We start from the raw sequence: 26,881 nt of genomic DNA on the forward strand, positions 1-26,881 counted from the left end.
GTAGCATTTTGTATTCTGCCTCTTTCCAAATTGATGCAAAACTCTAGTGCCCACAACTAACTACCATATGCCAGATATGGTCTTACCACTGTTGAACAGAGGTTTGTCTTATTTTTGGACTCCTTGGGTGGGGTACATGTTCATCATACTTTGACCATGGCACCATGTGCTGTATTGCTTGTATGAATCAGCCATCACAGGTAAATAACCACAGACAAGACCTTCAAATAACCCAGTATGAGCAATTTCTTCAGTAATACCCATGAGAGCTGGCAATGCCTTCCCCATTACTGGCCACAGTTCAGTATGCTGTAAGATGGATATTACTTATATCTTAGTTTTTGGTACAGGTCTCTGATTATTAAAATGTAATGTTCTCTCAGGATTCAGCCGAGCCTCAATTTTGTTTATCTGGAGTGCATATTCATTCCTCTCAGGCAGTTCACCCCCACATGTATACTTCAGGAGTAGCCTTGAAGTATACAGTATACGGCTGTATATTCCCTTCAGTATTTATTTATTGTTGCTGTTGTTAAATTTGTACCCCATATTTAAGTCTCGATTTCAGCCTTCTCCCTTCCCATGCCTGGTCGTTCTGAACTCTGCCTCCCTCTTGTACTCTGCAACAGCATCACTGGCTTTCTTGTCTTAAAACAGGCAACGTATTCCACCAGCCAAGAGACATAATGAGTGTGCATATTTTCCAGGTATGGTACAACTATGGTTACGCCACAAGCCGGCAACTGGAGTAAGAAAATTGGGTCTGCGTCTATCAAATAGATTCAGGTGCAAAGGATAGGGAATTTTGACATTTTGTTGCAGTGGCTCTGTAAGGCAGTATTGATCCTTCCCTGCAGTGGGTCCTAGCACTGACAACCAGAAGGCATTGTGCAGCTATTCCATATTTTCTTACTATTTTCTGCATCAAGGACGAAGACAGTGGGAAAACATGAGGTAGTGTTTTGTTTTGTTTTACAAGTGGAAGACAATGATACCTGGATGACCCCCGGCCCCCGAGCTCTGTGAATGAGCCAGGGCAATGACATGAAAAAAGGCTTGTTTGGAAGCACTTGTGAGGATCATCACCACTGTGATAAACTGTGGAGGTTATGAAACATGTCATAGTATTATTATTATGGCACTTGCACATGAACACATTCAAGTCCCCATTCCCAAATCACTTTAGGGTGCAATCCTATGCACTTTAGATCAGGGGAAAATCCCCCCCACACAAAAAGTATCGCTGAGGAATGCTGGGAGCTGTAGGCCTTTTTCTGTCTAAAGATGCATAGGCCTGCACCCTAAAGTGATTTGGGAAAATTAAAACACGAGGGGCATGTCAGAAATCATGGTGTGCAGGGGTGGGGAACTCCCTGGATCTCCCAACCGTTGTTATCTCCACCCCCCTTTTCATCTCATCTATATTTCCTAGTTTTTAAAAATAGCAACCTGGGATGTGCGCGGGGTCAACTGTGGGTTGTCCAAGAGCCCCCCAACACGTCACTATTCCTCCCGCGCCACATTTTTCAGCCTGCTTTTGAACCCATGGTGTTGACGTTTGTCGCCCCTGGAATTTACGTTGCCTCTCGTCGTTCCCCTTGGTTCCACCGCACCAACCGCAATGGCCCCAACCACCAAAACGGCGGAGGGTGGTAGCAGGAGCGCGAGCTTGGCCGTTCACCAACCCTGCTCAGCCGTAGTCCGAAGAGCGCGCGCGTAGCATGTGCACGAGGGACAGGCGGCCTCCTCTTCGCTGCCATCGGCTCCTGCAAGCTGCAGCGCCCACTCCGTTCCTCCAGGGGGCGGGCGAGACAAGGCCAGGCGGCCGGCGGCGGCGGAGCTGGGCCGCTGGCGGGCGGCATGGGGCTGTGAGCCGGCCGGGCAGCTCCCAGGCCCCGCCGCGCCCAGGCCCCGCCGCGCCCGCCATGCCAGGCAAAGCCCAGCAGTTCCAAGGGCCCCAGGTCAGCTGCTGCGCCAAGTACCTGCTCTTCGCCTCCAATGTGCTCTTCTGGGTGGGTGAGCGAGCGCGACGCGGCCCGCCTGGGATGGGAAGGGGGCAGCGGGGAAGAGCGGAGCGCCGCTCTTATCTCCGGGCGGGGTGGGGAAAGGGCAGGAGCTGGTTTGGGGCGCGGGCAAGGGGGTGGGGTGGGGGGCGCGCGGGGGGCGTCGGTATTTTCCATCTTATTGCCCGCAGCAACGTCTGGGCTTGACTTGGAGGATGGGGCGGGGGAGGGAGTCGCTGGCCTAACGGGAAACAGAGTGCAAGGGGGGGGGGATAATGGAGGGCAATCTCTAGGTAAGACGGTTTTGTAGGTTGTTCCAATAGGAACCCCGCGAGGTGCCGTCCTGAGCCCCAGAAAAATGCCCTTTTCCAGCAGCGCCCATTTCCCTGGTACTAAGAAACTCAGGCAAGTTACTTCAAGATCCTGAGCGCAAAAACAGAAAGGCAGGGGTGATTTGACCCATAGAACAAAAGGACACATTGGCTGAGTTCGGACGACACGCTAATCGGTTGTTTTCCATTTTGTTCCTATTATCCGCCCCCGCCCGTTGATTAGCGTGTCGCCCGAACTCAGCCGTTGTTCTGCTCCATCCTGCAGCAGCAACCCATTATATAGAGAAGGCAAATCGAGGCTTGTCATTGCAAGATCATTCTTGCAAAATGGGGTGGGGGTTGCGGGGAAGACATTCACACAGCCGCACAGTAAAGTACTCCTTTGAATCCACACTTTCGGGTCTAGGGGGGTGGGGGGGAGACCCCATTGCGCAGAAAAAGGCAAAGTGAGGTGAGTAACTTTGAGACCATGAGTGGGAAAGTAGACTGAAAAATAGAGGGGGGGGGGAAATGGAAATACGTTGGGGGGGGGGAGAAGGAAGTATCAAGTTGTTGGGGATGCTTATGACACCTTCATACCCCCCCCCACACAATTGTTCTCATATGCGCCCCATGCTATTTTTTAAAAAATTATTTATTTATTATGTTTCTATACTGCTCAATATCTGAAGCTCTCTGGGTGGTTCACAAAAATTAAAACCACAAGTACAGCATAATAGATTTTTAAAATGAAAAATGTAAACAAAATGGGGCGGAAATGGCAAGGGGTTTGCCCAGGCTTATGGCGGCACATCCTAATTACCCACATGTTTAGTTTTTAATCGGTTTTTAATGTTTTATGTGTGTACTGTGTTTTAGAGTTTTAAATTTTGTATACTTGTTTTTACCTCAATTTTAGAATTTCTGTAAACCGCCCAGAGAGCCCTGGCTATGGGAGCGGTATATAAGTGTAATAAATAAATAAATAAAATAAGGGGTTGGTAACTCCATGTACACCCACACACCCCATGATCAGTAGCATGCCCCCAAGCCTCCTTTTTTTAAAAAAAGGAATGTTGAACCAATTAAACACTGATCTTTTCCAGCAGGCCTACCCAGCTGAGTTTTAAAATGCCTTTTAATAATGTGCTGCTTTTAATAATGTATTAGTTTTCTATATTTTAATCAATTATATGTATTTTATGGTGTTTGCATTTGTGTTGTACTCCGCCTCAATCTAGGGGGAGAGGCAGGTAACAAATAAATAAATTTATTATTATTATTATTATTAATAATAATAATAATTACATTTAAAAATAGCTAGGGGCTCCCAGGGCCCCTACTGACCTACACACACACACACACACACACACACACCTTTAAACTCACAAAGGAAGCAGCCCATATTCTGGCTGCTGGTGCTTCCCACTAGTTTCCCTTGAAAAACAACCAGGAACAGGAAGAATATTCTTGAAAAAAACCAAAAATACCTCATTAGCTGTGAACATCTTGAGGAGAAACAAATGCCTGGGTCCTGGTTAGCTGTAGGAGAACAGATCAGAACCATATCTGGAAGTCTGGCAGAGCAGTCCTCACAGATGCTGTGACTTAGGCATCCTTAAGGATGTAGAGAGAAAGAGAGTCCCTGAGCCACAGAAGGAAGGAGACAGAGAGTTTGCTGCTCTCAAGCACCAGCCAGTCACCGGGGACTACAAGTGGAGGTTGGGAAGGAGGAAAGGAGACAAGAGACCAGTGCTACACAGTCAGGGCAGTGACTTGCTCTCCCCTGGTGAAAGGAGGAGAGAATGGACTTGGCTGGCAGATCACTCCCACCACCCGTAATAAGAAATCACCCCTGCTTCTAGCATTCCCTCGTTCGATATATGAAATGTGAAGCTGCCATTTTGAGTTAGACCGTTGGTTCAAATAGTCCAGTCTTATCTATTCGGCGTCATCTCCCCATGGTTGCAAGGCCATCACTTCTGAGCTCCCCGGGATTGAACCTAGGATGTTTTTCATGCAAAGTATCTCTGAGTTATGTGCTTGGCCCTCCAAAGATTTTTCTAGTATATACTGCTGGTCTGTGTTTCAAATAGAGCAGCATTCTCTATCACACCCACCCCTTGCAACAGCAACAAAAGTTATTCTCTGGCTTAGAACGTTAGATTAGATTCTGGGCACACATGACCAACATTCAGCAAACTAGGTGCTCAGTGCCAGCTACCCCAAGTTCTACTCTTGATGAAACTCACATTGAATGCTCTAAGCTATATAGCTGTCCCATTCCACCAAGCAGCCCTTCGTTTGGTGAGTATCTTTCCTATTTGGGTCATTGCTCTTGATTTTGTTTCTTGCAAGGTTTTTTTGCAGTGTCTGTCCCGCATCCAGATCCAAAAACCCTCCCTTGCTCTCAGGTGTGTTGTGGGAGAGAACAATTGAGAGCATGACCAGGAGGGTTCTGTTGCACTGCTGGTTAGCAACTGCTTGGCCACTGTGTGAATAGAATACTGGTTGAGATGGACCTTTGGTCTGATCCAGCAGGGCTCTTCTTATGTTATTTTATGTTAATTTCCAAGCAGCTCCCTGCCATGGCAGGTGCTTTGGGACAGGTGCTGACTTAGCAGCTGAAACAAAACTACAATTTCCAGGGAGCGGCGTGATAAAATTCATGTGCACAGCGCCATCACTGCGCATGTGCCAACATTATGAGCTTTTCTGAATGTTCTCAGTGAAGGTTTTAGCTGGGCTCGCTCACCCACCACTACATCCAACCTCTGCTGAACTTTCTTCTTCTTTCCTTCCCTCCCTCAACCTCCGCCGCTGTAGGGATCTGCATTCATCTGCCAAGCTGGTTCTTTCAAAACGTGTGGTTCAGCAGCTGCAGGACTGAAGCTTCCTACATTTGTCTGTGGCTTTTGCCGGTGGCTGACATAACCCCAGCAGGCTCTGTGGTTAAGATAGGAGTGGCCTGCGATTCCAGATGGCAAACCTGCTCCAGTCATTGATATTTCCCTGTGACGTGCATATCACAGCATTGTGTTAAGAAGTGTCTTGTGCCTGGCATATTAGCTGGTGCTGTGTTAAGGGGGCAACATGTGCCTGATTATGTTTGATGGAAATAGCTTTTAACGGGGGTGGGGGAGAATCAGGAAGTGGTCCTGGTGGGCATGTTGCAGCCAAAACAGTAAGACTGTTGTTTTTACAGGGAAGCTGCCCCAGTCCCTGATGCATCTTCAGGGTATGAGCAAGTTACTCCTTCCTTGAAAATAAAAATGAACATCTGTTTCCAACCATAGTCTGTAAGGAGAGGTGGGGCTGCTTCAAGTGCCACAAAACTTAGGACACAGAAAATAGTTCTTCACAAAATACATTGTCCATCCCATCTCAGTATGTGTACACTACAGTAAAATGCATATATACATAATACATATGTCCATAATAAAGCTTTCCTAGTCAGAATTTTGTCACTTTGAAGTGGATTTGAGATTCTCAAGGTTAGCGGCCTGTTCTGAGCTGTTCTAGACTGTACCAGTCACATTTGGTTAGAACAACGTGGCATTATTATGTATGCCAGGGAAGCCGGGATTAACTGGAGCTGCTCCCTATATCACATTTCTTGTGTTGATGGTCATTGGCCTCTGTACCTCTTGCACAGAGACTGTTGCTCTTAGTGAAATGTGTATTTATTAAATAAATAGCTATACTCTCTGGGTGGTTCACAATACAGATTAAGCAACAAGACCATGATAAATAAGAAAATTCACAACATAAGTCAAAATCACAAAGCAAGAATTAAACCCAATAATTCTCTACAGGTTAAAATGTCCATCGACTCTAGGTGAAATAACATTGTCTTGACTTGCTTTCTGGCGAGGAGGGGAACCAGGAAGAAGGATGACAGGCAAACCTGGGGCTGGGAGTTCTATGACTGGGTACCACCAGCGAAGGCTCCTCCAGATCAGCCTTCCTTAACCTGTTCCCTGCCACATGTGTTGGGCTGCCACTTTAGAAAGGCTGCAGCTCAGTGCTAGAGCACCTGCTTTGCATGCAAGGTTCCAGGTTCAATCCCCGGCATCTCCAGATATGCCTGAACCCTGGAGAAAATCCTGCCTGAACCTTGGAGAGCTGCTGCCAGTCAGCGTTGACAATGCTGGGCTACATGGTTTGACTCAGTATAAATCATCTCCCTCTGTTCCCATCAATCCCAGCCAGCACAGCTATGCTAACTGGGAATGATGGTAGATGCAGTCCAACAGATGCAGTTCACCAGGTTGGAGAAAACTGCTCTAGATCTTGCAGCAACCAATGTACCTCAGTCACAGCTGAGCCTATTCGGATGATCTGTGTTCAGGAGGTGTTCCTTCAGATAAGAACATCTAAAGCGGCCCATTGTTTGTACAAGTCCTGGGACTTGACACAACCTGCTGAGCAGCAGGGCGAGGCATCTCGGCTGAGAGCGCAATTAAAAAGAGGATCTGGGAGGCCACCTGGCAGAAAAATCAGAAATCGGGTCATGCAAAGCTAGAGACATACTATGGTTTTGGTGTAGGTTCCCTTGAATTCCTTGCATGTCATGTTCAGCCTAGGCCTTATCTAAAGCTTTACCCTGTCCATTGGGTTTATAAACATACAATATTTTCTCATACTGGGCAGAGCTGTTGGTGGTTTCCAACCATCCACTGACTCTTGGTTAGGGCTGATTTTATGGATCCATTTCAGTCCTTGTTTGGGGACTGAAACCGCTTTGGTCGCTCGGTGACCTCTCTAGCCTTGTGAGGTGGGGGACAGTGGGAGGGCAGCCCTGTTGATTCTCCATGACTTCTCAGTGGTTTCAATACCATTGACCAAGGTATTTTTTTGACCAGGTTGGGAGTAGGCAGTACTGTTGCAGTGCTTCTGCTCGTACCTGCTGGCCAGTTCCAGAAGGTGGTGTTGCAGGATTTGTGAATGAGCCAGGGGCATGTATGAAACCTCTGAATGGGGTCATCCAGGGATATAGAAAGTGTTGTCATCAATATGCAAGTGACATACAATTTTATGTCTCTTTTTCATCTAATCCAGGTGTGGTGGTGGAAGTCCTGGATCAGTGCTTGGTCATGCGTCTGGACTGGACAAGGGTTAACAATGCCCCTTAATCCAGACAAGGCAGAGGCAGTGTTAATGGGCAATTCCTCTGTTTGGCTAAGTTTTGTTCAACCTCTTCTGGAGGTTGGGAACTTACGTTGTTGGACTAGTACTCCATCAGCCCCAGCTAGCATGATCAGTGGTCAATGATGATGACATTTGTAGTCCAGCAATATCTAGATGGCCACAGATGTTCTCCACTCCTGCCCTAATGGATCAGGTGTGTAGTTGGGTGGTGCCGTTGGATCTATCACTGGATCTATTGGCACAGGTGACCCTTTATCAGCTTAGAGTGGAATACCAGCTATGGCCCTAGCTGACTGTGGATAACCTGGCTTCAGTGAGCCATGCTCTGATAACTTCCCAATTGGATTAGTGCCATGCACTGTATGTTGGGCTTCCTTTGAAGATGGGCCCAAAAATTCAGCTAGGGCAAAACATGGCAACACAAGTTTTAACCAGGACCGGGTGTTATGAAGACATAACATTGGGTCTTTCTCACCTTCACTGGCTTCTGATTTGTTTCTCGGCCCAATTGAGAGGGCTAATTTTGACCTATAGAATCCTGCATGGCTAGATAGTATCTAAAGGAATGCCTCTTTCCACCTGCACCTACCTATGCTCTAAGACTGGTTGAGGAACTTCAGGCCCAGTTGCCAAATCCAGCCCCCCTGGGATCCTACTCTGAATTCTGCCCTCCGGCCGAAAGAGGTTCTCCTCTCCTGTCCTAAGCTGATCAGAGAGGAGAGGCTGTAGCTCTAGCAGAGGGTCCCATGCTCAATCCCCGGTATCTCCAGACAGGGCTAGGAAAGGATCCTGACTGAAACCCTGGGGAGCTACCTCCCCGTTGACAATACTGTGTTAGAGGGACCAAGGGTCTGGCCTGATTTAAAGCAGCTTCCTGTGTTCCATCGGCAGAGGCCCTGGGCCGTCTCTTGATGGCATCACGTCTGTGCCCTGAGGCTTTGAAGTCCTGCATTGGCACTCCTTCCCATTATCTGCACGGGAAGGAGTGCAAATGCGGGTTTTGTGTGAAGGAGCCGCTGCCACCCCCCCCGTGCGCCCGTGCTTACTATGGGACATTGAACAGGTGCTGGGGGGGGGGCAGCCTTTTTGGGTTCATTTTTTAAAAAACCTGTAAATGCAAAGCTTCACATTTACAGATAAACAGGGGGGGTAACAACCGGGGGGAAGAATGAGGCACTCCAGCTCTGCACATCCACTCCCTTTTATTTATTTATTTATTTATTATTTTATGGCCTGCAGAGGTGCGGAGGTGGTCCAGCGACTGTTTGGCTCACTAGCCCACCCCCTTCCCTGCCCAGCCTATGGCGACCAACCAGGTGTCACCATCACCTGTGGCACATCTCTGGAGCAAAGCGACCGACGGCAGATGCTGTCATTGCCTCGCTGCAAGCAAAAAAAGTCAGCATAAGTGTCTGACTTTTTAAAAGCAGGACTTTGGGGATTTGGCCCTGGATGGCTTCGCGATGGCGGCTGCATCATATAGATGATCTGCCGCCACTCCGAATCCACCCTGGGGCAAACCCCTCATCAAGATGTACCCCTGGTCCAAGTGCTGAAGAGCATTAGTTGGCTGTGAGGGAGAGAGGTTCCCTAGAAAGGCTTGAGTGGCACCTTCAGTGGCAGACAAAAATTAGCATTCTTTTCATGTCCTCTCATTCTAAATTACCATCACGTAAAACTGATATTATATTTTTGTCTCCGCTTTTATCATAGCTGTGCTGTTCTTAGCTCTTATGTCTTTGGCTCTTATGAGATGGGATTAGCTCTCCACATGACTAGGTGAATTTTGATGGTAGCTGTTAGTAGATATTCTTGTTTGTGCTGTTTTACATTTTATTGTGGTATTTGTATTTTATGTTTTCTAAAATTTGTTTTACATTCGTTTGTACACCACCGAAAGAACCGTGTTACAGGGTGACATAGGAATAAATAAACAGATCTATCTAGTCCAGTGGTAGACAACCTGGGGCTCTCCAGATATTTTGGACTACACCCCCCATTAGCCCCAGCCAGCATTGCCAATAGTCATAGATTATGGGAGTTGTAGTCCAAAACAACTGGAGGTCACTAGGTTGCTTACCTCTGATGTAGCCCATTACTGTCTGTTCTGATGGCTCTCTAAGGCCTTGGGTGGAGAAAGGTATTTCTCAGTCTTGGTACCTGAAATCCCTTCAACTGGAGATGCTGGAGACTGACTTTCTATATGCTCAGCATGCGCTCAAGCCCTGAGCTATACCTTCTTCTTCTTAATTAAGTTTACATCTATCAGTTGACTGGGTTTTCTACTCTTGACTTATTCCATTTTGCACTATGCTGTTCAGACAACCGCTTTTCAGTGTCTTAGCCAGGGTATGCAACACCCTGTAAAACCTATTTGACCAAACTGGCAGAGCAAAATAAAAATAATAAATAGCCAGATATGCTGCGGCCAGTGCACTACTTTTATTGTATCACCTTAAAGTCTCTGAGGAAACTATTGTCAGAGTCCTGTCTAGGTAGAGCTGCTGTCATGACTGCCTGGTTTGTAAACTACTGGCCATGGCTGGTGCTGGTGCTTAGCTCTGTTACATTTGGGGGCACGTGCATAGACAAACATCTGGTCAAACTCCAAATGCAGGAGCCAGCAGTCCTGAAAACTGGACTGGACTTCCTGTCAGCTGGGGCCATTTCAAGGGTTTCTGCTGTGGTGTTGCAATAGGGAGGTGACTGAAGTGGTGGAATATCTCTTTGGTTCTGCATTGGAAAAATTCCATGATTTGTGTTGTCTTTATAGCTGAGAGATTTTATCAGCATGACAGGATCTCCTGGTTGTGTAGTATGGAAAATTGGTTTGCGTTGCTTCTAGAACATTTATCTTTTCCTCTGGGGTGGGTGGGTTACTAGATCAATCTTTTTTCTTTCCTCCCTTCCTCGTCTTCAGCAAGAGCTGTTCCAGTGCGGAAACAGTACTGTTGCCGTTGTTTGCAGATTAAGATTATTGCAGACATGACTGCTGCAGATTTACATGACTGCACAATTATACAGTAATCCAGAGTGGGGGGGGCGGAGGGGGGGGAGAAACTCACCTGGGTATGAATGCCATCTCATGCATCAGGGAAAATGGTCAGGCAGAGGAAAAGGTTGACAAGGAAAGATCAGATACATGCCATACATGAGGATTAATGCAACCTTCGCAAGAAAGATTTGGTGGGGTTGTATTCTGTGTAAAATGGTTTGCCTGCTGGAAAATGAGAAGTTAACGTTGGCAAAAATGGCAGTTCAACCCTTGAGTGTCTTGCTTGAAAGAAGGACTCTTAAAAGGCTGCAGATGATTCTTCTTCACAGCAGCATCCTTTAAACCATGGCATCCGTCATGTCAAGGTGGAGTCAGGGGGAAAGGAGGATAGCAAGGTTGGAGTGACTGGTTTGAATTCAAGGAATGAGGCTTTCTAGGGTTGTAGAGGAAACTTTGAAGAGCTCTCCAAAAGGCCTCATGTTCTCCCTATGAATGCAGGCCTGGATGCATATTTTTTAAAATGGTAAAGTCATCACAAAGTAAAAAAACAACAACATCTGAATTATGTGTTGTGAACATTATATTTGCGTGAACTTTACATTTGCATGAATCCTCAAGTGGTGACAGTTGGCATTATCAAACCAGAATGAAGTTTTTGTAAACCTGATGTGGAAAAATCACCTTTACCATGTCCAAAGATTATGTGAGGAGCTTGGCCTTAGTAGGGGTGAGTCTAAATCCTTCCACAACTAAACTCTGCTTATTTGTATGTGAAGCATGCTATACTGTTGTGATTTTGTTGGGGTCAGAGCATGGCAAGATGTGAAGCTGACTATAGGCAAAATGTCAGTCCAAACATAATGATCTTGGCCTAATAAACTATGGTTTGTTATCTCAGTTTAACCATGATTTATTAAGCCAAGGAACAACATTTTGCTCATATGCTTCCTTATGCACCATCTTCAGCACTTCTATAGTGATTTGCTTAAGCCACAGTTTCCTACTCCACCCAAACTGGGAAACTGTGATTTACTCTCAGGCCTTAGCTAGACCTAAGGTTTATCCTGGGATCATCCCAGGGTCATCCCTGTTCATGTAAATGACACACAGGATATCCCAGGACCAGGCAAGAATGACCCCGGGACGATCCAGGGATAAACCTTAGGTCTAGCTAAGGCCTCAGTTTACTAATCAGGCTCAGATCCTGTTTTCATAATGTAGTATACTAAGGTTAAACCATGGTTTCCCAATTTGGGTAGAACAGGAAATGGTCATTTAAACAAACCATGATAGAAGTGCTGAAGCTGGGCATGAGCGGGTAGCACACAGGTGTGATGCTTGTTCTGTGCTTAATAAGTCATGTTTTATTAAGCCAAAATCATTATGCCTAAATTGTCCTTAGTTAAACACCACACTGCATTCTGAGGTTGTATCTTTGTGTCCTCTGGGATGGAGCAACATCATCCCATCACTACGTTGGGCCATTCCAGGGGCACCTGAGTCCTCTGTGTCCTGACAATTGAGACGCCTGTATAAAATTTCCCACAGGCGGGATTAAGCAAGTGGCAAGTGCCATCAGAAAAGGGCAAGGCCTAAACTGTGGGCCAGGGAAGAGTCCTGAACAATGCCGCTGCTGTTTCAGGAATGACCCCCTCCTACCATGGGAACAGAGCAGCCATTGTCTGTGTTGTGCCAGGCTTTGAATGCTCCAGACGCCGCGTCTCCGGCCTTCTGTTTCACAAGGGCTGGCAAGTCGGGGCCCAAATCAAGGGTGTGTGACACTAGTGTTAAAGGGGCTGGGAAATGGTGGGGATTCAGTCTGATTCATCCCATAGTGCAGCAGCATAAAGTTGGCCTTGCAAGCTTGACCCTTTTATTAAGGGTCTTGCTTTGGTGTTTGACTGCCTAGGTGCAGGACTGGGAGCATGGCAGGCTGGGGGATGTTGGGAGTTGTAGTCCAACACATCTGGAGGACACCATATGCCTTGATTTAAAGTGGGCCACTTCCTGTCCACTGGGGATGCAGCACAGCTGGGTAGATCCAGATCAAAGGGATCTGGATCTAAGATCCCCATGGCTTGCAGGGGATATGGCTTCCACAGCCAAAGGAGATAGCTGACAATGTTATACTCTCCATCTGTACCTATTTAATAGCATGGCCTCTGTTGTCTTATTGTGTGCACAATTGCTGGTGTGTACTCAAATGAGTACCTAATGTTGGAATGTACTCCTGCCAACTATCAGCGATATCTGTGCTGTGACAGTGGCCAAGTTTATGCCATGGATTTGTAAATACGTATATTCTGGGCTCTATGAAAGTGTAACTTTGGAAGAATGCTTGAAAAATTCTTGGATGGGTGACAGCATGTGGTGTCCCTATTTTCCTTTGCCACATGTTGAAGGGTCAGGAAATCCAACATTCATTTTATAAAGAGGATCTTAAGATCCAGAGCAGGGGTGGGTGGGCAGGCTGAGTTGCCTCCATTCCTCTGCTTTTATGCTCTTGACTCTCCCTGTTCCTCTGTCCCAACATGTCTTCCTCCGTGTGGGATGATGCACCACACTAAAACCTGTTTCTTTATCAAAAACTGCAAATCATGCAGCCATCCTAAACACTGATTTCCCCCAATCTGGTGAGCTCCAGGTCTGTTGTACTCATACCTGCCTGGATATTGTAGTCCAATACATCCGGGGGGGCATCAGGTTGGGGAAGGTTGGACTAGGGAGTAAGTACCATTGAACCCAGTGAGGTTTACTTCAGAGTAAACATGCATAGCATTGTGTTGTAAACATTTTTAAATGCTGTGTGTGTGTGAGAGAGAGAGAGAAAGAGAGAATGAAATTTCTTGCACTTGCCAAATTTAGGCTTGCTGTTTGCAAAAGTTGGCATTGTTTTAGATCAGAATTCAAGGCTCTCTAATTACCAGGCTCTGGGATCCAGATCAGCAGAAGAGGGCAGCCTCTATGTTGGTCCTAACCTAATATCCGCTGCCAGGCACGGAGGCTCTGATGCCGAATCACACACGGATGCCTAAGAGATGTCCTATATTATTTATTTATTTATTTATTTATTTCATTTTTAAACTGCCCAATAGCCGAAGCGCTCTGGGCAGTTCACAAAATTAAAACCATAGTAAAACTACCAACAGGTTAAAAGCACAAATACAAAATACAGTATAAAAAGCACAATCAGGATAAAACCACACAGCAAAATTGATATAAGATTAAAATACAAAGTTAGAACAGTAAAATTTAAATTTAAGTTAAAATTAAGTGTTAAAATACTGAGAAAATAAAAAGGTCTTCAGCTGGCGACGAAAGGAGTACAGTGTAGGCGCCAGGCGGACCTCTCTGGGGAGCTCGTTCCACAATCGGGGTGCCACAGCGGAGAAAGCCCTCCTCCTAGTAGCTACCTGCCTCACTTCCTTTGGCAGGGGCTCACGGAGAAGGGCCCCTGTAGATGATCTTAAGGTCCGGGTAGGTACATATGGGAGGAGGCGTTCCTTCAAATAACCTGGCCCCAAACCGTTTAGGGCTTTAAATGTCAATACCAGCACTTTGAATCGGGCCCGGACCTGGACTGGCAGCCAACGAAGTTGTAAAAGGACTGGCGTAATGTGATCTCGCCAGCCAGTCCCTGTTAGTAAACGGGCTGCCCTGTTTTGTACCAGCTGAAGCTTCCGGACCATTTTCAAAGGCAGCCCCACGTATAATGCATTGCAGTAATCCAAATGAGAGGTTATCAGAGTATGGATAACTGTAGCTAGGCTATCTCTGTCCAGATAAGGGCGTAGTTGGTATATCAACCTAAGCTGATAAAAGGTGCTCTTTGCCACTGAGTTCACCTGTGCCTCAAGTGACAGTTCTGGATCCAAGAGCACCCCCAAACTACAGATCCGATCCTTTAGGGAGAGTGCAACCCCGTCCAGGACAGGGCAAACATCACCTTGCCAGACAGATGAACCACCCGCTAATAGTACCTCCGTCTTGTCTGGATTGAGTCTCAGTTTGTTAGCCCTCATCCAGTCCATTACTGTGCCCAGGCACTGGTTCAGAACAGTCACTGCCTCACCTGGGTTTGATGAAAAGGAAAGGTAGAGCTGGGTATCATCCGCATATTGATGACACCTCAGTCCACATCTCCGGATAACCTCCCCCTGCAGCTTCATGTATATGTTAAACAGCAGAGGGGATAAAATAGAGCCCTGTGGAACCCCATGGCTTAGGAGCCACGGCACAGAGCAATAATCCCCCAGCACCACCTTCTGGAATCGGCCATCCAAGTAGGAGCGGAACCACTGCACCTCCAACTCCCAGCTCAGACAACCTATCCAGAAGGATACCATGGTCGATGGTATTGAAAGCCGCTGAGAGGTCCAGGAGAACCAACAGGGTCACACTCCCCCTGTTTATCATCCGGCAAAGGTCATCCCACAGGGCGACCAAGGCAGTTTCCGTTCCAAAACCAGGCCTGAAACCTGATTGAAATGGATCTAGATAATCTGTTTCATTCAAGAGTGCCTGGAGTTGTCCTGCAACCACCCGCTCAAGCACCTTGCCCAGGAATGGGATATTAGCCACCGGCCTGGAGTTGTTAACATCCTCCGGGTCCAGGTTAGGCTTCTTCAGGAGTGGTCTAATTACCGCCTCTTTTAAAGAGGCCGGCACCACTCCCTCTCTCAAGGAGGCATTCACAACCTCCTGGACCCAGCCGGCGATCCCCTCCTTATTTGATGTAATGAGCCACGAGGGGCAAGGGTCAAGCACACAGGTGGTCGACCGGACTTGGCCAAGCACCTTGTCCACATCCTCGGCCCTCAATAACTGAAACTCATCCAATAAAACTGAACCGGATGACGCTCTGAATGCCCTTGTTAATGGGGTTCAGGAGGCTGCTATGCCTGACTGTGAGCGTGCATGGGGGTTGGCAGTGCTAGAGAGAGCAGAGGTGCTGCCTTTTAGGAAGAGCACAGTTCATGGACAATGTCTTCACCTAGAGGAGGCATTTTGCCTAACCCAGTCCACAAGCTTCCAGTCCTCATTGTTCCCTGTATCCAGGCAAACTTGTCTATGCTTCTAAAGAGGCAGCCCTCCTAGGAGTCTAAAAGCTTCAAACAGTGTGGTAGGTAGCTTGATTGGGGATGTCTCCGGGATTAAAACTTCTGACCTTATTCCTCACCAGAATGTGCAGGGGGGACATCTCTCCTTCTTGTTGTGCTCTGCATGACTGTGATCTTTCCTCTTTTGCAGTTGATGGGGGCTGCCTTCCTGGCCATTGGTTTGTGGGCCTGGGCAGAAAAGGTAAGTGTGAACATGGCCTTGGCTGTCGCATAATGGGGGGAATTTGTGGCACAAGCCAATGCTACCAGTACCTGACACTGAACAGCACATAGATCATCTTTACATACCTATAAGCCCAACGTCAGGAATGTTATGCCAGGTTTGTTTGGTCATGTGCAGGGGAAGCCTGGCTCTTTCTGGAAGGGGCCTTGGCTGTGGGTCAGGTTCAGCCCATCTCCCCTTCACCCCCTTCCCTGCCTTGTCTCCCTCCAGGGTGTGCTTTCCAATCTGTCATCCATCACAGACCTGGGTGGCTTTGACCCTGTCTGGCTCTTCCTTGTGGTTGGAGTGGTGATGTTCATGCTGGGATTTGCCGGCTGCATTGGGGCCCTGAGGGAGAACACGTTCCTGCTCAAATTTGTAAGTCTTTCTTCCTGCTTCCTTTCTGAATGTCTAGCTAGCAACACAGGAACTGGACATCCCCGGTTCAAATCTCAGCATGGCCACAAGGTCAGTGGGCAGGTGGACATAGCCCTCAGTCCACCTCATTTGTAATACAGAGATAATAACACTGGCCTACTTTATAGGAAGACTGGGATACTGTATGTGAAGTGGTCTTAGGAGATACACCATAGTTCAAATTTCCCCACTCTGTGCTCTCCAGACTTTTTGGACTGCAGCTCCCAGGATTCCTACCCATTGGCTATGCTGATGGGAGTCAAAGTCCGATACATTTGGAGGGCATCAGGCTGGGGAAGGCTAGTCCAGACCACTACTTAGTAGCAGTATTATTCCTGACCCAGCCTCATTGGGACCCAGCCTTGAGAGAGGCTGCAGACAGGCTTGGAATGGAAGTATTATGCTGAGAGCCGATTTTTTTGTGTGTGGGTGGAGTGAGACTTAATTGCTTGCTTGCATTTTTTATACTTCCCAATAGTCGAAGCTCTCGGGCTTTTCACAAAACAAAACGTAAAACCATAAAATACATAGTATTTTACTCCGCATAGCATAGTAAAACATAATACAAAATCCTTCAGTTTCTATCAGGATAAAAGCAAACTAAAATCCAGCAGCAGTGCCAAGATCTCTCCTCCTTCCTTATTCCCCCCTCCCACTATATTTATAGGCCACCCTATAACAAAAGTTCCCAGGGCTGCTTATGTCTGATCAGGGTGAAGGCAGCCCTTAACCCTTTAGCAGGGCAATGTGTGGGTTCTCAGAATGCACCTGCACTGCCCGGACAAGCAGGATTCATGGGTCTTGCGTTCTGACAATACACCTCTGCTTCCTCTCCCACCCACCCCAGTTCTCTGTGTTCCTGGGGCTCATCTTTTTCCTGGAGTTGACTGCTGGTGTCTTGGCCTTCATCTTCAAGGACTGGATCAAAGACCAACTCAACCTCTTCATCAACAATAACGTCAAGGCCTACCGGGATGACATTGACTTGCAGAACCTCATAGACTTTGCTCAGGAATATGTGAGTTGCAGAAATTCCTGCGAGCGGCAGGCCTGTTCCTAGTTGCTGTGTGTGTGGTGTTACTCATATGAAAAAACAACAACTCCGTTTTGTCACGTGGCAGCTTGACAAGCAAGTCTGACAGTCAAGTTAAGGGTTGCTTGTCCTTGGTGAGCAGCTGGCTGCAAAGCTACTCCCAAAGATACTTGAGGGAGTTCGTGTGTGTGTGTGTGTGTGTGTGTGTGTGTGTGTCTGCCTGAGACTTGAGATCTGTTGGAGGAGCCCTCCTCCACATCCCACCACTGCAAGACTTACATTATGGTGGGACATGGCTTTCTCTGTTGTGGCACCCCGGCTGTGGAATTCCCTCCCCTTAGAGCCCCGACTGGCTCCAGCTTCCTTTCAGCACCAAGTTAAGACATGGCTTTTTAACAAAGCCTTTGATGGTAAAATTCACCAGGCTTACACATAGTTTGAATTGTTTTTTACGGCTTTTAAATTCTGCACTGCTTTTAGTTTGATTACTAGTTTAATTTGATTTTAACTGTGTATATTTATTGTTCTGTATTGTTTGTATGATTTTATCTGTACACCGCCCTGAGATCCCAGTGTACAAATGTTTTAAAAAATAAATAAAATAAAATAAAATAAAATAAAGATCCCTTCCAAGCTAATACCATTAGAAAGGTGAGGTGTAGATTTGACTGAAACAATGTTTTGAAAACGTCGGACCTCTCCTCCCTTTCAGGGAGTATTCTCTGGCTTTACAATGCCAATGGCTGTGTACAGCAAGGATGCAAACTATACGTCTGGCTCATACTGAGTAGGTTCAGGGAGATACACTGTTCCAAGCCCTAGTGCAGCGTTTCAGCCCAGGGAATGCAGCAGGCCCACAAGATCACAAGGCCAATAATCCTCACGCAGTTTTGGTTCTCTCTTGAGATGCTTCCAGACTGGTGGCTCCCTGTGCTACCCAAACATTGCTCTTTTGCGCTAAGCTATGTGCAGAGTTGCAATTGATTTTATACACTACTGGGAGTATAGTGCTTCTTTGGAGCATGCAATCCACTATGTTCCAGCCATGCTAGTGGCCCTAATGTGGTAAAGTGGGCATGGAATGGACAAGTCACCTGAGTGGGCTATTTTTAATTCATTTTTCATTCTTTAATTTGAGCAAAAGTACTTTTATTTGGTGCTATGGCGTGGTTACTTCCATAGTTGTTGTCTTTTAAATCATTATTCTAAAGGTAGGCAAAAAAAAAAGTGTTTTAGTGCTAATTAAAGATCAGCACAAATATCAAAACCAATAACATGGTGCTAAGATGGTGTCAAGCAGAAAGGCAGCATGTTGTTTTTTATTCTTTCTTTCATCAGTGTTTAAAATTGTGCTGAAATGCTTTCTCATGTAAGTGCTATTGTGTGAATATTTCATAATTTTTAAAAAAATGGGCAAGGAGGCGTTTTGGTGCAAATTAAAAGATGAATTAAAAAACAAGCACTCTGATAAAACGGCACTGATGGAAAGGTATGCCAAAGCAGATGCACACCTTGATAGGTTCATCCGCTGCACATGGCAAAACCAAAGGGGCTTGTTCCATGCCAGTTGTTTACTCTGGAACAGCCATGCTTTTTTCACTTAGTCTTTACAGAGCATCTTCATGCTGTCTTCATCATATTGTTGTTCTCCTGTATGCACCTCTTTTTAGACCGCAGGGAAAAAAACCCCAGAAAGTAGCACAATCTCCCCATGTTGCCGTAGCGCATAAGAACATAAGAAGAGCCCTGCTGGATCAGACCAAGGATCCATCAGATCCATCATTCTCTGTGTGAAGAGGCCAACCGGCTGTGTGAACAGAGACCCACAAGCAGGGTAAAGTGCAACAGCACCTTCCAACCCATGTTCTCCAGCAGCTGGTGTATGTAGCCTTCCCCAACCTGGTGCCTTCCAGATGATGATGATGATGATGACAATGGTGATGATGATGATTTCTTACCCGCCTTTCTGTCCGGATTGAGGCAGGGAACAACAATAAGTATAAAATACATAAAACTGAATTAAAAACATAATATACATTATTAAAACATCCTAAAAACAACAACATCTGACCCTTGGCAGTGTTAGCTGGGGCTGATGGGAGTTCTAGTCCACAACATTTGGAGGGTACCAGGTTGGGGAAGCCTGCCTTCGTGCTACACCTGTGGAGATTGTGCTGCTCTTCCATTCTGTCTGCAGTGTGAAAAGAGGTGGAAGAAAACGCAGGAGCAGAACCATGTGATAACGACCTCATGCAAATTCCTGTAAAACGTTTTCTTTAAGAGTCATGATTTTGATGTGCCCGGTGAACTATTGGGTGCATGAATCTATCTCTGTGTATTTACTATGACATTAACTGTTATCTTTCTTGCCAGCACCACTTTATCAGTGTGCGTGTTTTCAGTGAGCCTTTTAATTTGCTCTGAAATGACTTTTTGCCTATCTATAAAAAAATATACGTTGACGTATTTGCACACTAGAGTTTAAATGAAAAAAATAATTTCAGTGCAAACATTTTAAAATTGATACCTCCCCAACACCGCCTTTTCAGTCAGTGCCATTTTAGCACTAGCTTAATTTTTTATAACAATCTTTTAATTAATGCTAAAACCCTTTTTTAGACTACCTTTAAAAACAACAACTATGAAAGTAATCAAGAAATAGCACCTGTGAATTGTTGTAAACCGCTCAGAGAGCTTCAGCTATTGGGCAGTATAAAATGAAATCAATCATAACAATAAATAATTTTTTAAAAGATCATTTAAAAAAGTAAATATCAAAGCATTGATTTTAAAAATGGTGTGCTCAGAATTATCCCTTTCTTTATCATCACTCTTTTGTCACAACCACTAGCGTGGTTGGAATCACATTGGGATCTACGCACGCAGAAACATGCTTTACACTCCAAACTGTGGGAAGTTTACATGTAAATTTGCATATAGTTTAACAGAGGAAGAGCAATGATTAGATAGTGCTAGGATCCACCCGTCTGGAAGAACCCCCACGCCCAATAAAAGAAGATGGAAGAGCAGTGTTTAGTTGGCCAAAGCCTGTGGGGATTGTACTACTGATCCTCTGAAAAGAGATGGAAGAACTACGGGGAAAACCCAGGAGAACAGCGATATGATAGCAGTGCTGTGTGGATGACGTGTAAAAAGTGAGTGAATAATACATAGCTATTCCAGAGTAAAGAACTAGTGTGGAAGCACCTCCACACTAGAATGATGTGAGGTCCAAAGTAGAGGTGCTCCTGCCACCTGGTGGCTGATGATGCAGCTGCAGCCTTGCCAAAATGTTTCTGGAAGCCGATGTATGAAAGCAACGGGGACTCTGTGCTACCTTTTATGTGCCCTGTACAAGGGCAGTGAAACAATTGGCCCCATCTAATATTTCTGGCCACAAGAGGTTCTTCCTCAGGGCCGGGCTTGTCAGTCACATCCATTTCTGTACCATGTATTAGCGCTGCTGTGTGTGCGCTTGTTTTCTGGACCCTTGTCCCAGTCTAGCACTGTCTCCCTCTCTAGTGGTCTTGCTGTGGGGCTCACGGACCTAATGACTGGAACCTCAACATTTATTTCAACTGCACTGACTCCAACCCCAGCAGGGAGCGCTGCGGGGTGCCCTTTTCCTGCTGTGTCAAGGATCCGGCGGTAAGGTGCTGAAACCAAAGGAGGGGAAAGAAGCTGCACATTTAACCTCAGGGACAGCCAACTGCAGGGTGGGGTGGATTCCTTGTTGCTTGTCTAGACCCAAATAATGTTACTTCTACTACTACTACTACTAAATAATAATAATAATAATAATAATGATGATGATGTCCCCTCTAGACCCAAATAATGTCTGTAGACCATGCTTAAGATCAGAATTGCTCAAGAGCGGGGATCATTGCCTAGACTGGGGTATGTAATAGGGCCAGATTAAATTGACTATGATCCAGGCTGGCCCAAAATATTTGCAACTCCAAAAACCAGCTGGGCACAGCGATGTGTTTCATGGGCTAGCGTTGTCCAGAATGGTGGGAAGCACCCTTCCCCAGCCTGGTGCCCTTCGTGTGTTTTTCACTCTTCAGCCCCAGCAGCACAATCTGATTGAGGATTGTGGGAATTATAGTCCAAAACATCTGGAAGGGAAAGGCTGAGGTTGAGGATGAAGCGAAGGGTTGCCGCTGAGCAGCTTGGAAGGATGTGGAATGCAAAGCCAAGTGCTGGAGAGAATCAGAGGAGAAGCAGTGAGCCCCTTCCCAGGGAAATGCTTAGGGAGCTTCCCAAAAGCTTGGATTATCTTTGTGTCTACTCTTTCCCCAGGAGGATGTTCTTAACACGCAGTGTGGCTACGATGTCCGCCTTAAACTGGTGAGAGCTGGGTTGGATTGTCTGGGAGGCACCAGGTGGGTGTGACTTTTGGGACGAGGCAGAGCTGGGATCAGAGCACATTCGTGGTCTGGGTGAAGGGCAGAGATCCGAATGCAGTGTTGAGACAACACGTGTTCTGAATTGGGGCTTGTGGATGGGAGTCCATACGGGAGTGCTGGGCTGGGACTAGTGACCAGGGTGCAGATGGTCTACAGGGAGTGGGAGGGGACTGTCTGGGCCGCTCCTGCTTGTAGCTGAATCCATGCTGCCGGTACGCCCTGCTTGCCTTCCTCACCTTTCCCTTTCTGCAGGAGCTGGAGCAGCAAAGCTATATCCACACCAAAGGCTGTGCTGGACAGTTTGAGAAATGGCTCCAGGACAATCTCATTGTGGTGGCCGGGACCTTCGTGGCTGTTGCGCTGCTCCAGGTATAAGCTCTGGTGAAGCTGGGGTTCTTTTTCACAAGCACAGCTCCCATATTGGAAAACTTTTTAACATGGCCCTGAGTTTCAGATTGTGCAGCAGGAACCTGTAGGAAAGCGCTGTTTATTTCATTTCTAAGATTTATCCATCACCCTGTAGCCAATAACTCTTCGCACAACACAGTGAAGTACATAAAATAATAATAATCCAAAATCTACATAAAAACAGAAACGGCACCATAAAACAATCAGTGAAAGGCAGCCGTCTGGATCCTTTTCCCTGGGGATCAGGCAGACCTCTGTGCCATCCGGTCTCTGGGCTGATCCTGAGCAAGAAAAGGATCATGGGGAAAAGCGCACCAACTGGCCTTCTTGTCTACCCCATGCAGAAGTTATGCCCCTGGCTGGCCCAGAGTGGGGCCGTAAGTTGCTGATCTCCCAGTGATCCTTTTCTTCTCTCCAAAAGGGAGCAATTTCCCTGCTGGCATATGGGAAAAAGTGTAGTGCTTGTTAATGGCTGTGTGTGTGCGGGGTGGGGAGCTCCTGAGACTTTGAGGTTTGAGATCTCTATCTCTATCTCTATCTCTATCTCTCTATCTCTCTATCTCTCTCTCTCTCTCTCTCTCTCTCTCTCTCTCTCTATCTATCTATCTATCTATCTATCTATCTATCTATCTATCTGTCTATGCTGCCTTTTAGGGCAAACCCTACCGAGGCAGCTTACAACAAAACTTAAAACCACACCATATCAAAACACCCATCAAAGCAATGCAAAAATTGAAAAATGAAGACCAGATGGCATCATATATACAACAACCCCGGTCGATTCCTAACTCTGTTATAGGCCATGGTAAACAGGGGAGTCTTCAGGGCCTGTCATGATGAGGCCAGGTGGGCATCCGTTGGGACACACTTCCACAAAACATGGGAGGGGTGTGTGTTAGAATGACTCTGTGTGCCTGCCATTGTTCTGATTTGCCAGTGCAGTGGAAATGACCTGAAGCAGGGAGGGTAAACGAGGCTTTCAGGCTGTTTCCTTAAGAATATAAGAAGCACCATGCTGGATCAGACCAGGGGTCCATCTAGTCCAGCGCTCTGTTCACACAGTGGCCAACCAGCCAGGGACCAACAAAGCAGGACGTGGTGCAACAACACCCTCCCACCCATGTTCCCCAACAACTAGTGTATACAGGCTTACTGCTTCTGATAGTGGAGGTTGCGCTTAGCCATCAGGACTACAAGCCGTTGATTGCCTTCTCCTCCAGGAATTTATCCACCTCCCTTTTAAAGACATCCAAATTTCTGGCCATCACCACATCTTGTGGTAGTGAGTTCCATAATTTAACTATGAGCGGTGTGAAGAAGGACTTCCTTTTATCTGTCCTGAATTTCCCACCAATCAGCTTCAATGGGTGGCTCCATTGGGTTCTAGTGTTATGGGGGAGGGAGAAAGATGCCCTCGTTCTCTCTTTCCCTTGGTGTGTGGCTCTGGGAGGCAGGAGGTGAAATTGTCTAGGGACCCCCCATCCTCTTGCCACTCACCCCAGTGGGGGCGGTGTTTGGCCCCAAGATGGAGCCTCCAGTGCACATCTCTTCAACCTCTGAAAATGCTGCACAGAGAGTCAGGGGAGCCTGCTGAATGGGGGGAGCTGTGCTGGGTGGGAGAGGGGATCCCTAAAAATCAGGCAGAGGCGCTTTCTGTGGGTGGAGCTTTTCCATCCACAGAAAGGAGATCCTGGACACAGCCCATAGAGTTGAGAGCGAAGTGTGTGAAAGAGAGATGAATAGCCTCGCTGTTGCGTGTGTGCCAGCATGCGATCACAAGTGCTTCTCATCCTCTCTCCCATGACTCATTGTCAGCCTTGTCTTTCAGATCTTTGGTATCTGCCTGGCACAGAACCTAGTGAGCGACATCAATGCCGTGAAAGCCAATTGGTGACACTGGAAGAGGGCCTGTGCCATCGTCTTCCATAGACTTGCCGTGCCCTCCACAGGACCGAAGCCACAATCCCAGCCACAACCATTGGATGCTGCTGTGCTGTGTGACCAGCTCTTTGTTTATGTATGTGTGTGTGTGTACGTGCATGGGTGGAGCCAGTGCTACCAGTGTTAATGGCTGCCCGGAGCCCTGCCACTTTCCCTTCGTGGTTGGGGCACATGTGCCGAATGCACTGTGGATGGCAATGTAAATAGTATTTATATAGGGCTTCTGGGCAGGGCTCCTTCACCCCACTGCATAATCAGTGGAGCCAGAGGGCCCGTTGCACACCTGCAGGCCACAGCTGCCAGACGATAGAGGCGGCTCTGGATTTGTGTGGGTTGCCACAGAAGTCCCCTGTGGAGGAGGCATGGCCCGTGTGGCTTCCTGGGTGCAGGGGAGCTGGTTGGAACCCTTGTCCTATTCCTGCTGCCTGGAGCAGCCCTTCCTCCTCTGCCCTCCCCAAAGCTTCTACTTGAATGTTCTGTGCTCCTCTCCCCATCTGCTCAGGTCTCCTCTCTGCCAGGGGGACATGGGGCTGGGCTCCCCTCTTCAAGCGAGAGTGGATTTTGCTGACTGACATGGATCACCGGGTTGGTCTCTGCCCTCCTGATCCTCTTGTGGAATCAGGATCAAGACCGAAGGGTTACCGTCAGGGCGAGAGGCTGCTGCGCCTCGTTTTCGGTAGCAACCCTCCCCTCTGCCTGCTGTGTTTTTCCAAGAGGACTTTTAAGGCCCCCTTCTGCAGCTATGCACATACGATACAGAGAGGAGTGTGCCCAGACGGAACCAAACATGGGCCCGTCCGCACCTACCCACCAAGAGTAGGAGACTAGCAATCCGCTCTGTTGAGTAAAAAAAAAAAAAAAAAGTAGTAGTGACACTGTAATTTCTGACCATATGGTAGTACTCATTTCATGTATTAAAGGGGGCGGGGGGAGAGAAATGTACGTGTGTCTTTAAACTCAGTCTTAAACAAGTTTGGGAGAGCAGCTGTTTGCTTGAGTGAGAAATATGCAACCCTTTTATGCAATACCTTCTCTTGTTATGCATTTATCGGAAAGGCCCATGGGGAGCACTCAAGGCCTCTGCAGCCTAAGCTGAGCCATGCTCCGGCCTATAGTGCCGGGCCCTGTCCAGGAGCTGCCTCTTGACCCATGCTTCAAGGACGGTCAGGAGACACTGCTGAGAGAACGTTGGCACAAGGCAAAGGCTTTGTGTTTACACCCTCGCCTGGGTGGCCATGGTCTTGGTTCTACTACTTTCTTGCCCAGGTTCTCTCTCACAGGGTTCTTCTCTAATTCCCGTGACCTCTGCTGCTAACAGGACTGATCGGATCATTTGAGATTCTGCTGACCTGCTGTTCCCAATAAATTGATCCCTACCAAATAGTTGTTGTGTTCATTTTTCTCCTAACTAGCCCAGCAGGCCTTTGTGTCGAAGGAGAGATGTCCTTGCTTTTGGCCCAGTTTATCTTACTATTGGTTTGTGAAATGGATATATGGGGGTTGGAGTGCATGGGGGTGCTCACTGGAGGCTGGTGGCTCTGATTTTGGTGGGGCTGTGAATCCATTCTGGGATTCAGTCAGAACCAGCCAGAACGCTGAGGGAGCTACCCAAGGTGCTGATTCCTAGCCCTAAAATAGGTCCAGCACCTTGGAGAGCGCCTTTAGAGTTCTGCCTGAAAACCAGATTGGGGATGCTGGGGCCCACCTTCCGTCTCCTTATCCCACCCCACCCTCACAGGAGGATCAGACCATGCGTTCATTGGCTGCAGTGCCAGCTACTCTCCACACGAGGGGGCTCCTGACTCGCTTTCCTCCCTGATAATTGCCAACACTGGGCCTCTGTTGTTGTTTATTGCCTGCAGCAAGGAGAAATGTATGCTTTACGCAAAAGTGTGTGTGTGTGTGTGATGAGGGAGGTGGGGGACTGAGGATGCTTAGCCAGTGCCTGTCTGCCATGGGTTTCTTATTTGCTGTCACCTTTGGCAGCTGAAGCGTGTTTGCTGATGTACTTTACAGTAGCATCCTTCCCCCCACACCCACAACCCAACCCCCCCAAAAGGGAAAGCTATTATGAAGCTGTCAACCTATATGAAAATGGAAACTAACTACTGCATATGTAAAAGCTGCAACCTATCCATCTTAATCAGAGAGCAAAAGATAACTTGCTAAGCAGATTTACTTTCAACTCAAAACGTCTTCCGCGCGCTTGACTGTTGTAACTGTTCTAGGGCTTAGTAATACAAATGCGCTTCTAGTGAAACTACAGGCTGCCTTGACAGCTCATGTCTGCCTCCTCTTCTACTTAGGATTTCTTATGCCATTAATTTGCATCTTGCTGATTTTTCTAGGTTGTTGTTCTTCCTCCACCCCCTACACTACATTGTTGATGCTCTTTTCAGGTCAACTCGCACTCTCCCTTGATTCAACTTTGGCTGCTGGTTGTAGGTGTTATGCCTCATGACGCTGGCATCTATAAGTATTTGGTAGCCAAAATGGGCAAGGCAGGAACAGGCAACCTGTTGCCCTACCAATGTCTTGAATTACACCTCCCGGAAGGTCTACCCTTGGTGTAATGGATCTTTGTTTAAATTAAACCAACTTTAGTCAATGGACTGTTTTTGAGGTGCACGTTTATTTGTGCCTGCAGGTTGACTCTTGCCTCAAGCAAGTTTTTCTCCATGTGCGTCCTTATCAATCATCCTCCACGTTAGGCCTTTTGTAACATTCCACATTTCTGCACCACTAACTGTGGCACCTGCAGGTGCTTTTAATTTTATTTTAGTTTAAAAAGCTGTTAATCATAGATTGGTTCAGTTGTCTTCCGTGTCTGCTTGCTGGAAGAAAGCCTCGTTTTGCTTGAAGGCGAAGAGTGTGTAATGACAATGTGTGTA

At 47.0% G+C, this 26,881-nt stretch overlaps 1 protein-coding gene across 4 annotated transcripts; it reads left to right on the forward strand.

The window, feature by feature from the left end:
- The first annotated feature begins 1,882 nt into the window (after positions 1-1,882).
- On the forward strand, positions 1,883-25,498 carry TSPAN17 (tetraspanin 17). Of its 4 annotated transcripts, none has more exons than XM_063120958.1 (8): positions 1,883-2,012; positions 15,711-15,761; positions 16,014-16,160; positions 17,047-17,217; positions 20,755-20,880; positions 21,535-21,582; positions 21,894-22,010; positions 23,878-25,497. In XM_063120958.1, exons 1-8 carry the CDS (start codon positions 1,926-1,928, stop codon positions 23,941-23,943), a joined length of 813 nt encoding a protein of 270 aa, XP_062977028.1. In that variant the 5' UTR covers positions 1,883-1,925; the 3' UTR covers positions 23,944-25,497. The 4 variants fall into 4 exon arrangements, with proteins under 4 accessions (XP_062977028.1, XP_062977030.1, XP_062977029.1 ...); XM_063120959.1 differs by having other exon boundaries at positions 1,918-1,961; XM_063120960.1 differs by lacking the exon at positions 16,014-16,160 and having other exon boundaries at positions 23,878-25,498.
- Positions 25,499-26,881: the final 1,383 nt, after the last annotated feature.

This window comes from Elgaria multicarinata, chromosome 3 (assembly GCF_023053635.1).
Source record: "Elgaria multicarinata webbii isolate HBS135686 ecotype San Diego chromosome 3, rElgMul1.1.pri, whole genome shotgun sequence".
Classification (NCBI taxonomy): Eukaryota; Metazoa; Chordata; class Lepidosauria; order Squamata; family Anguidae; genus Elgaria; species Elgaria multicarinata.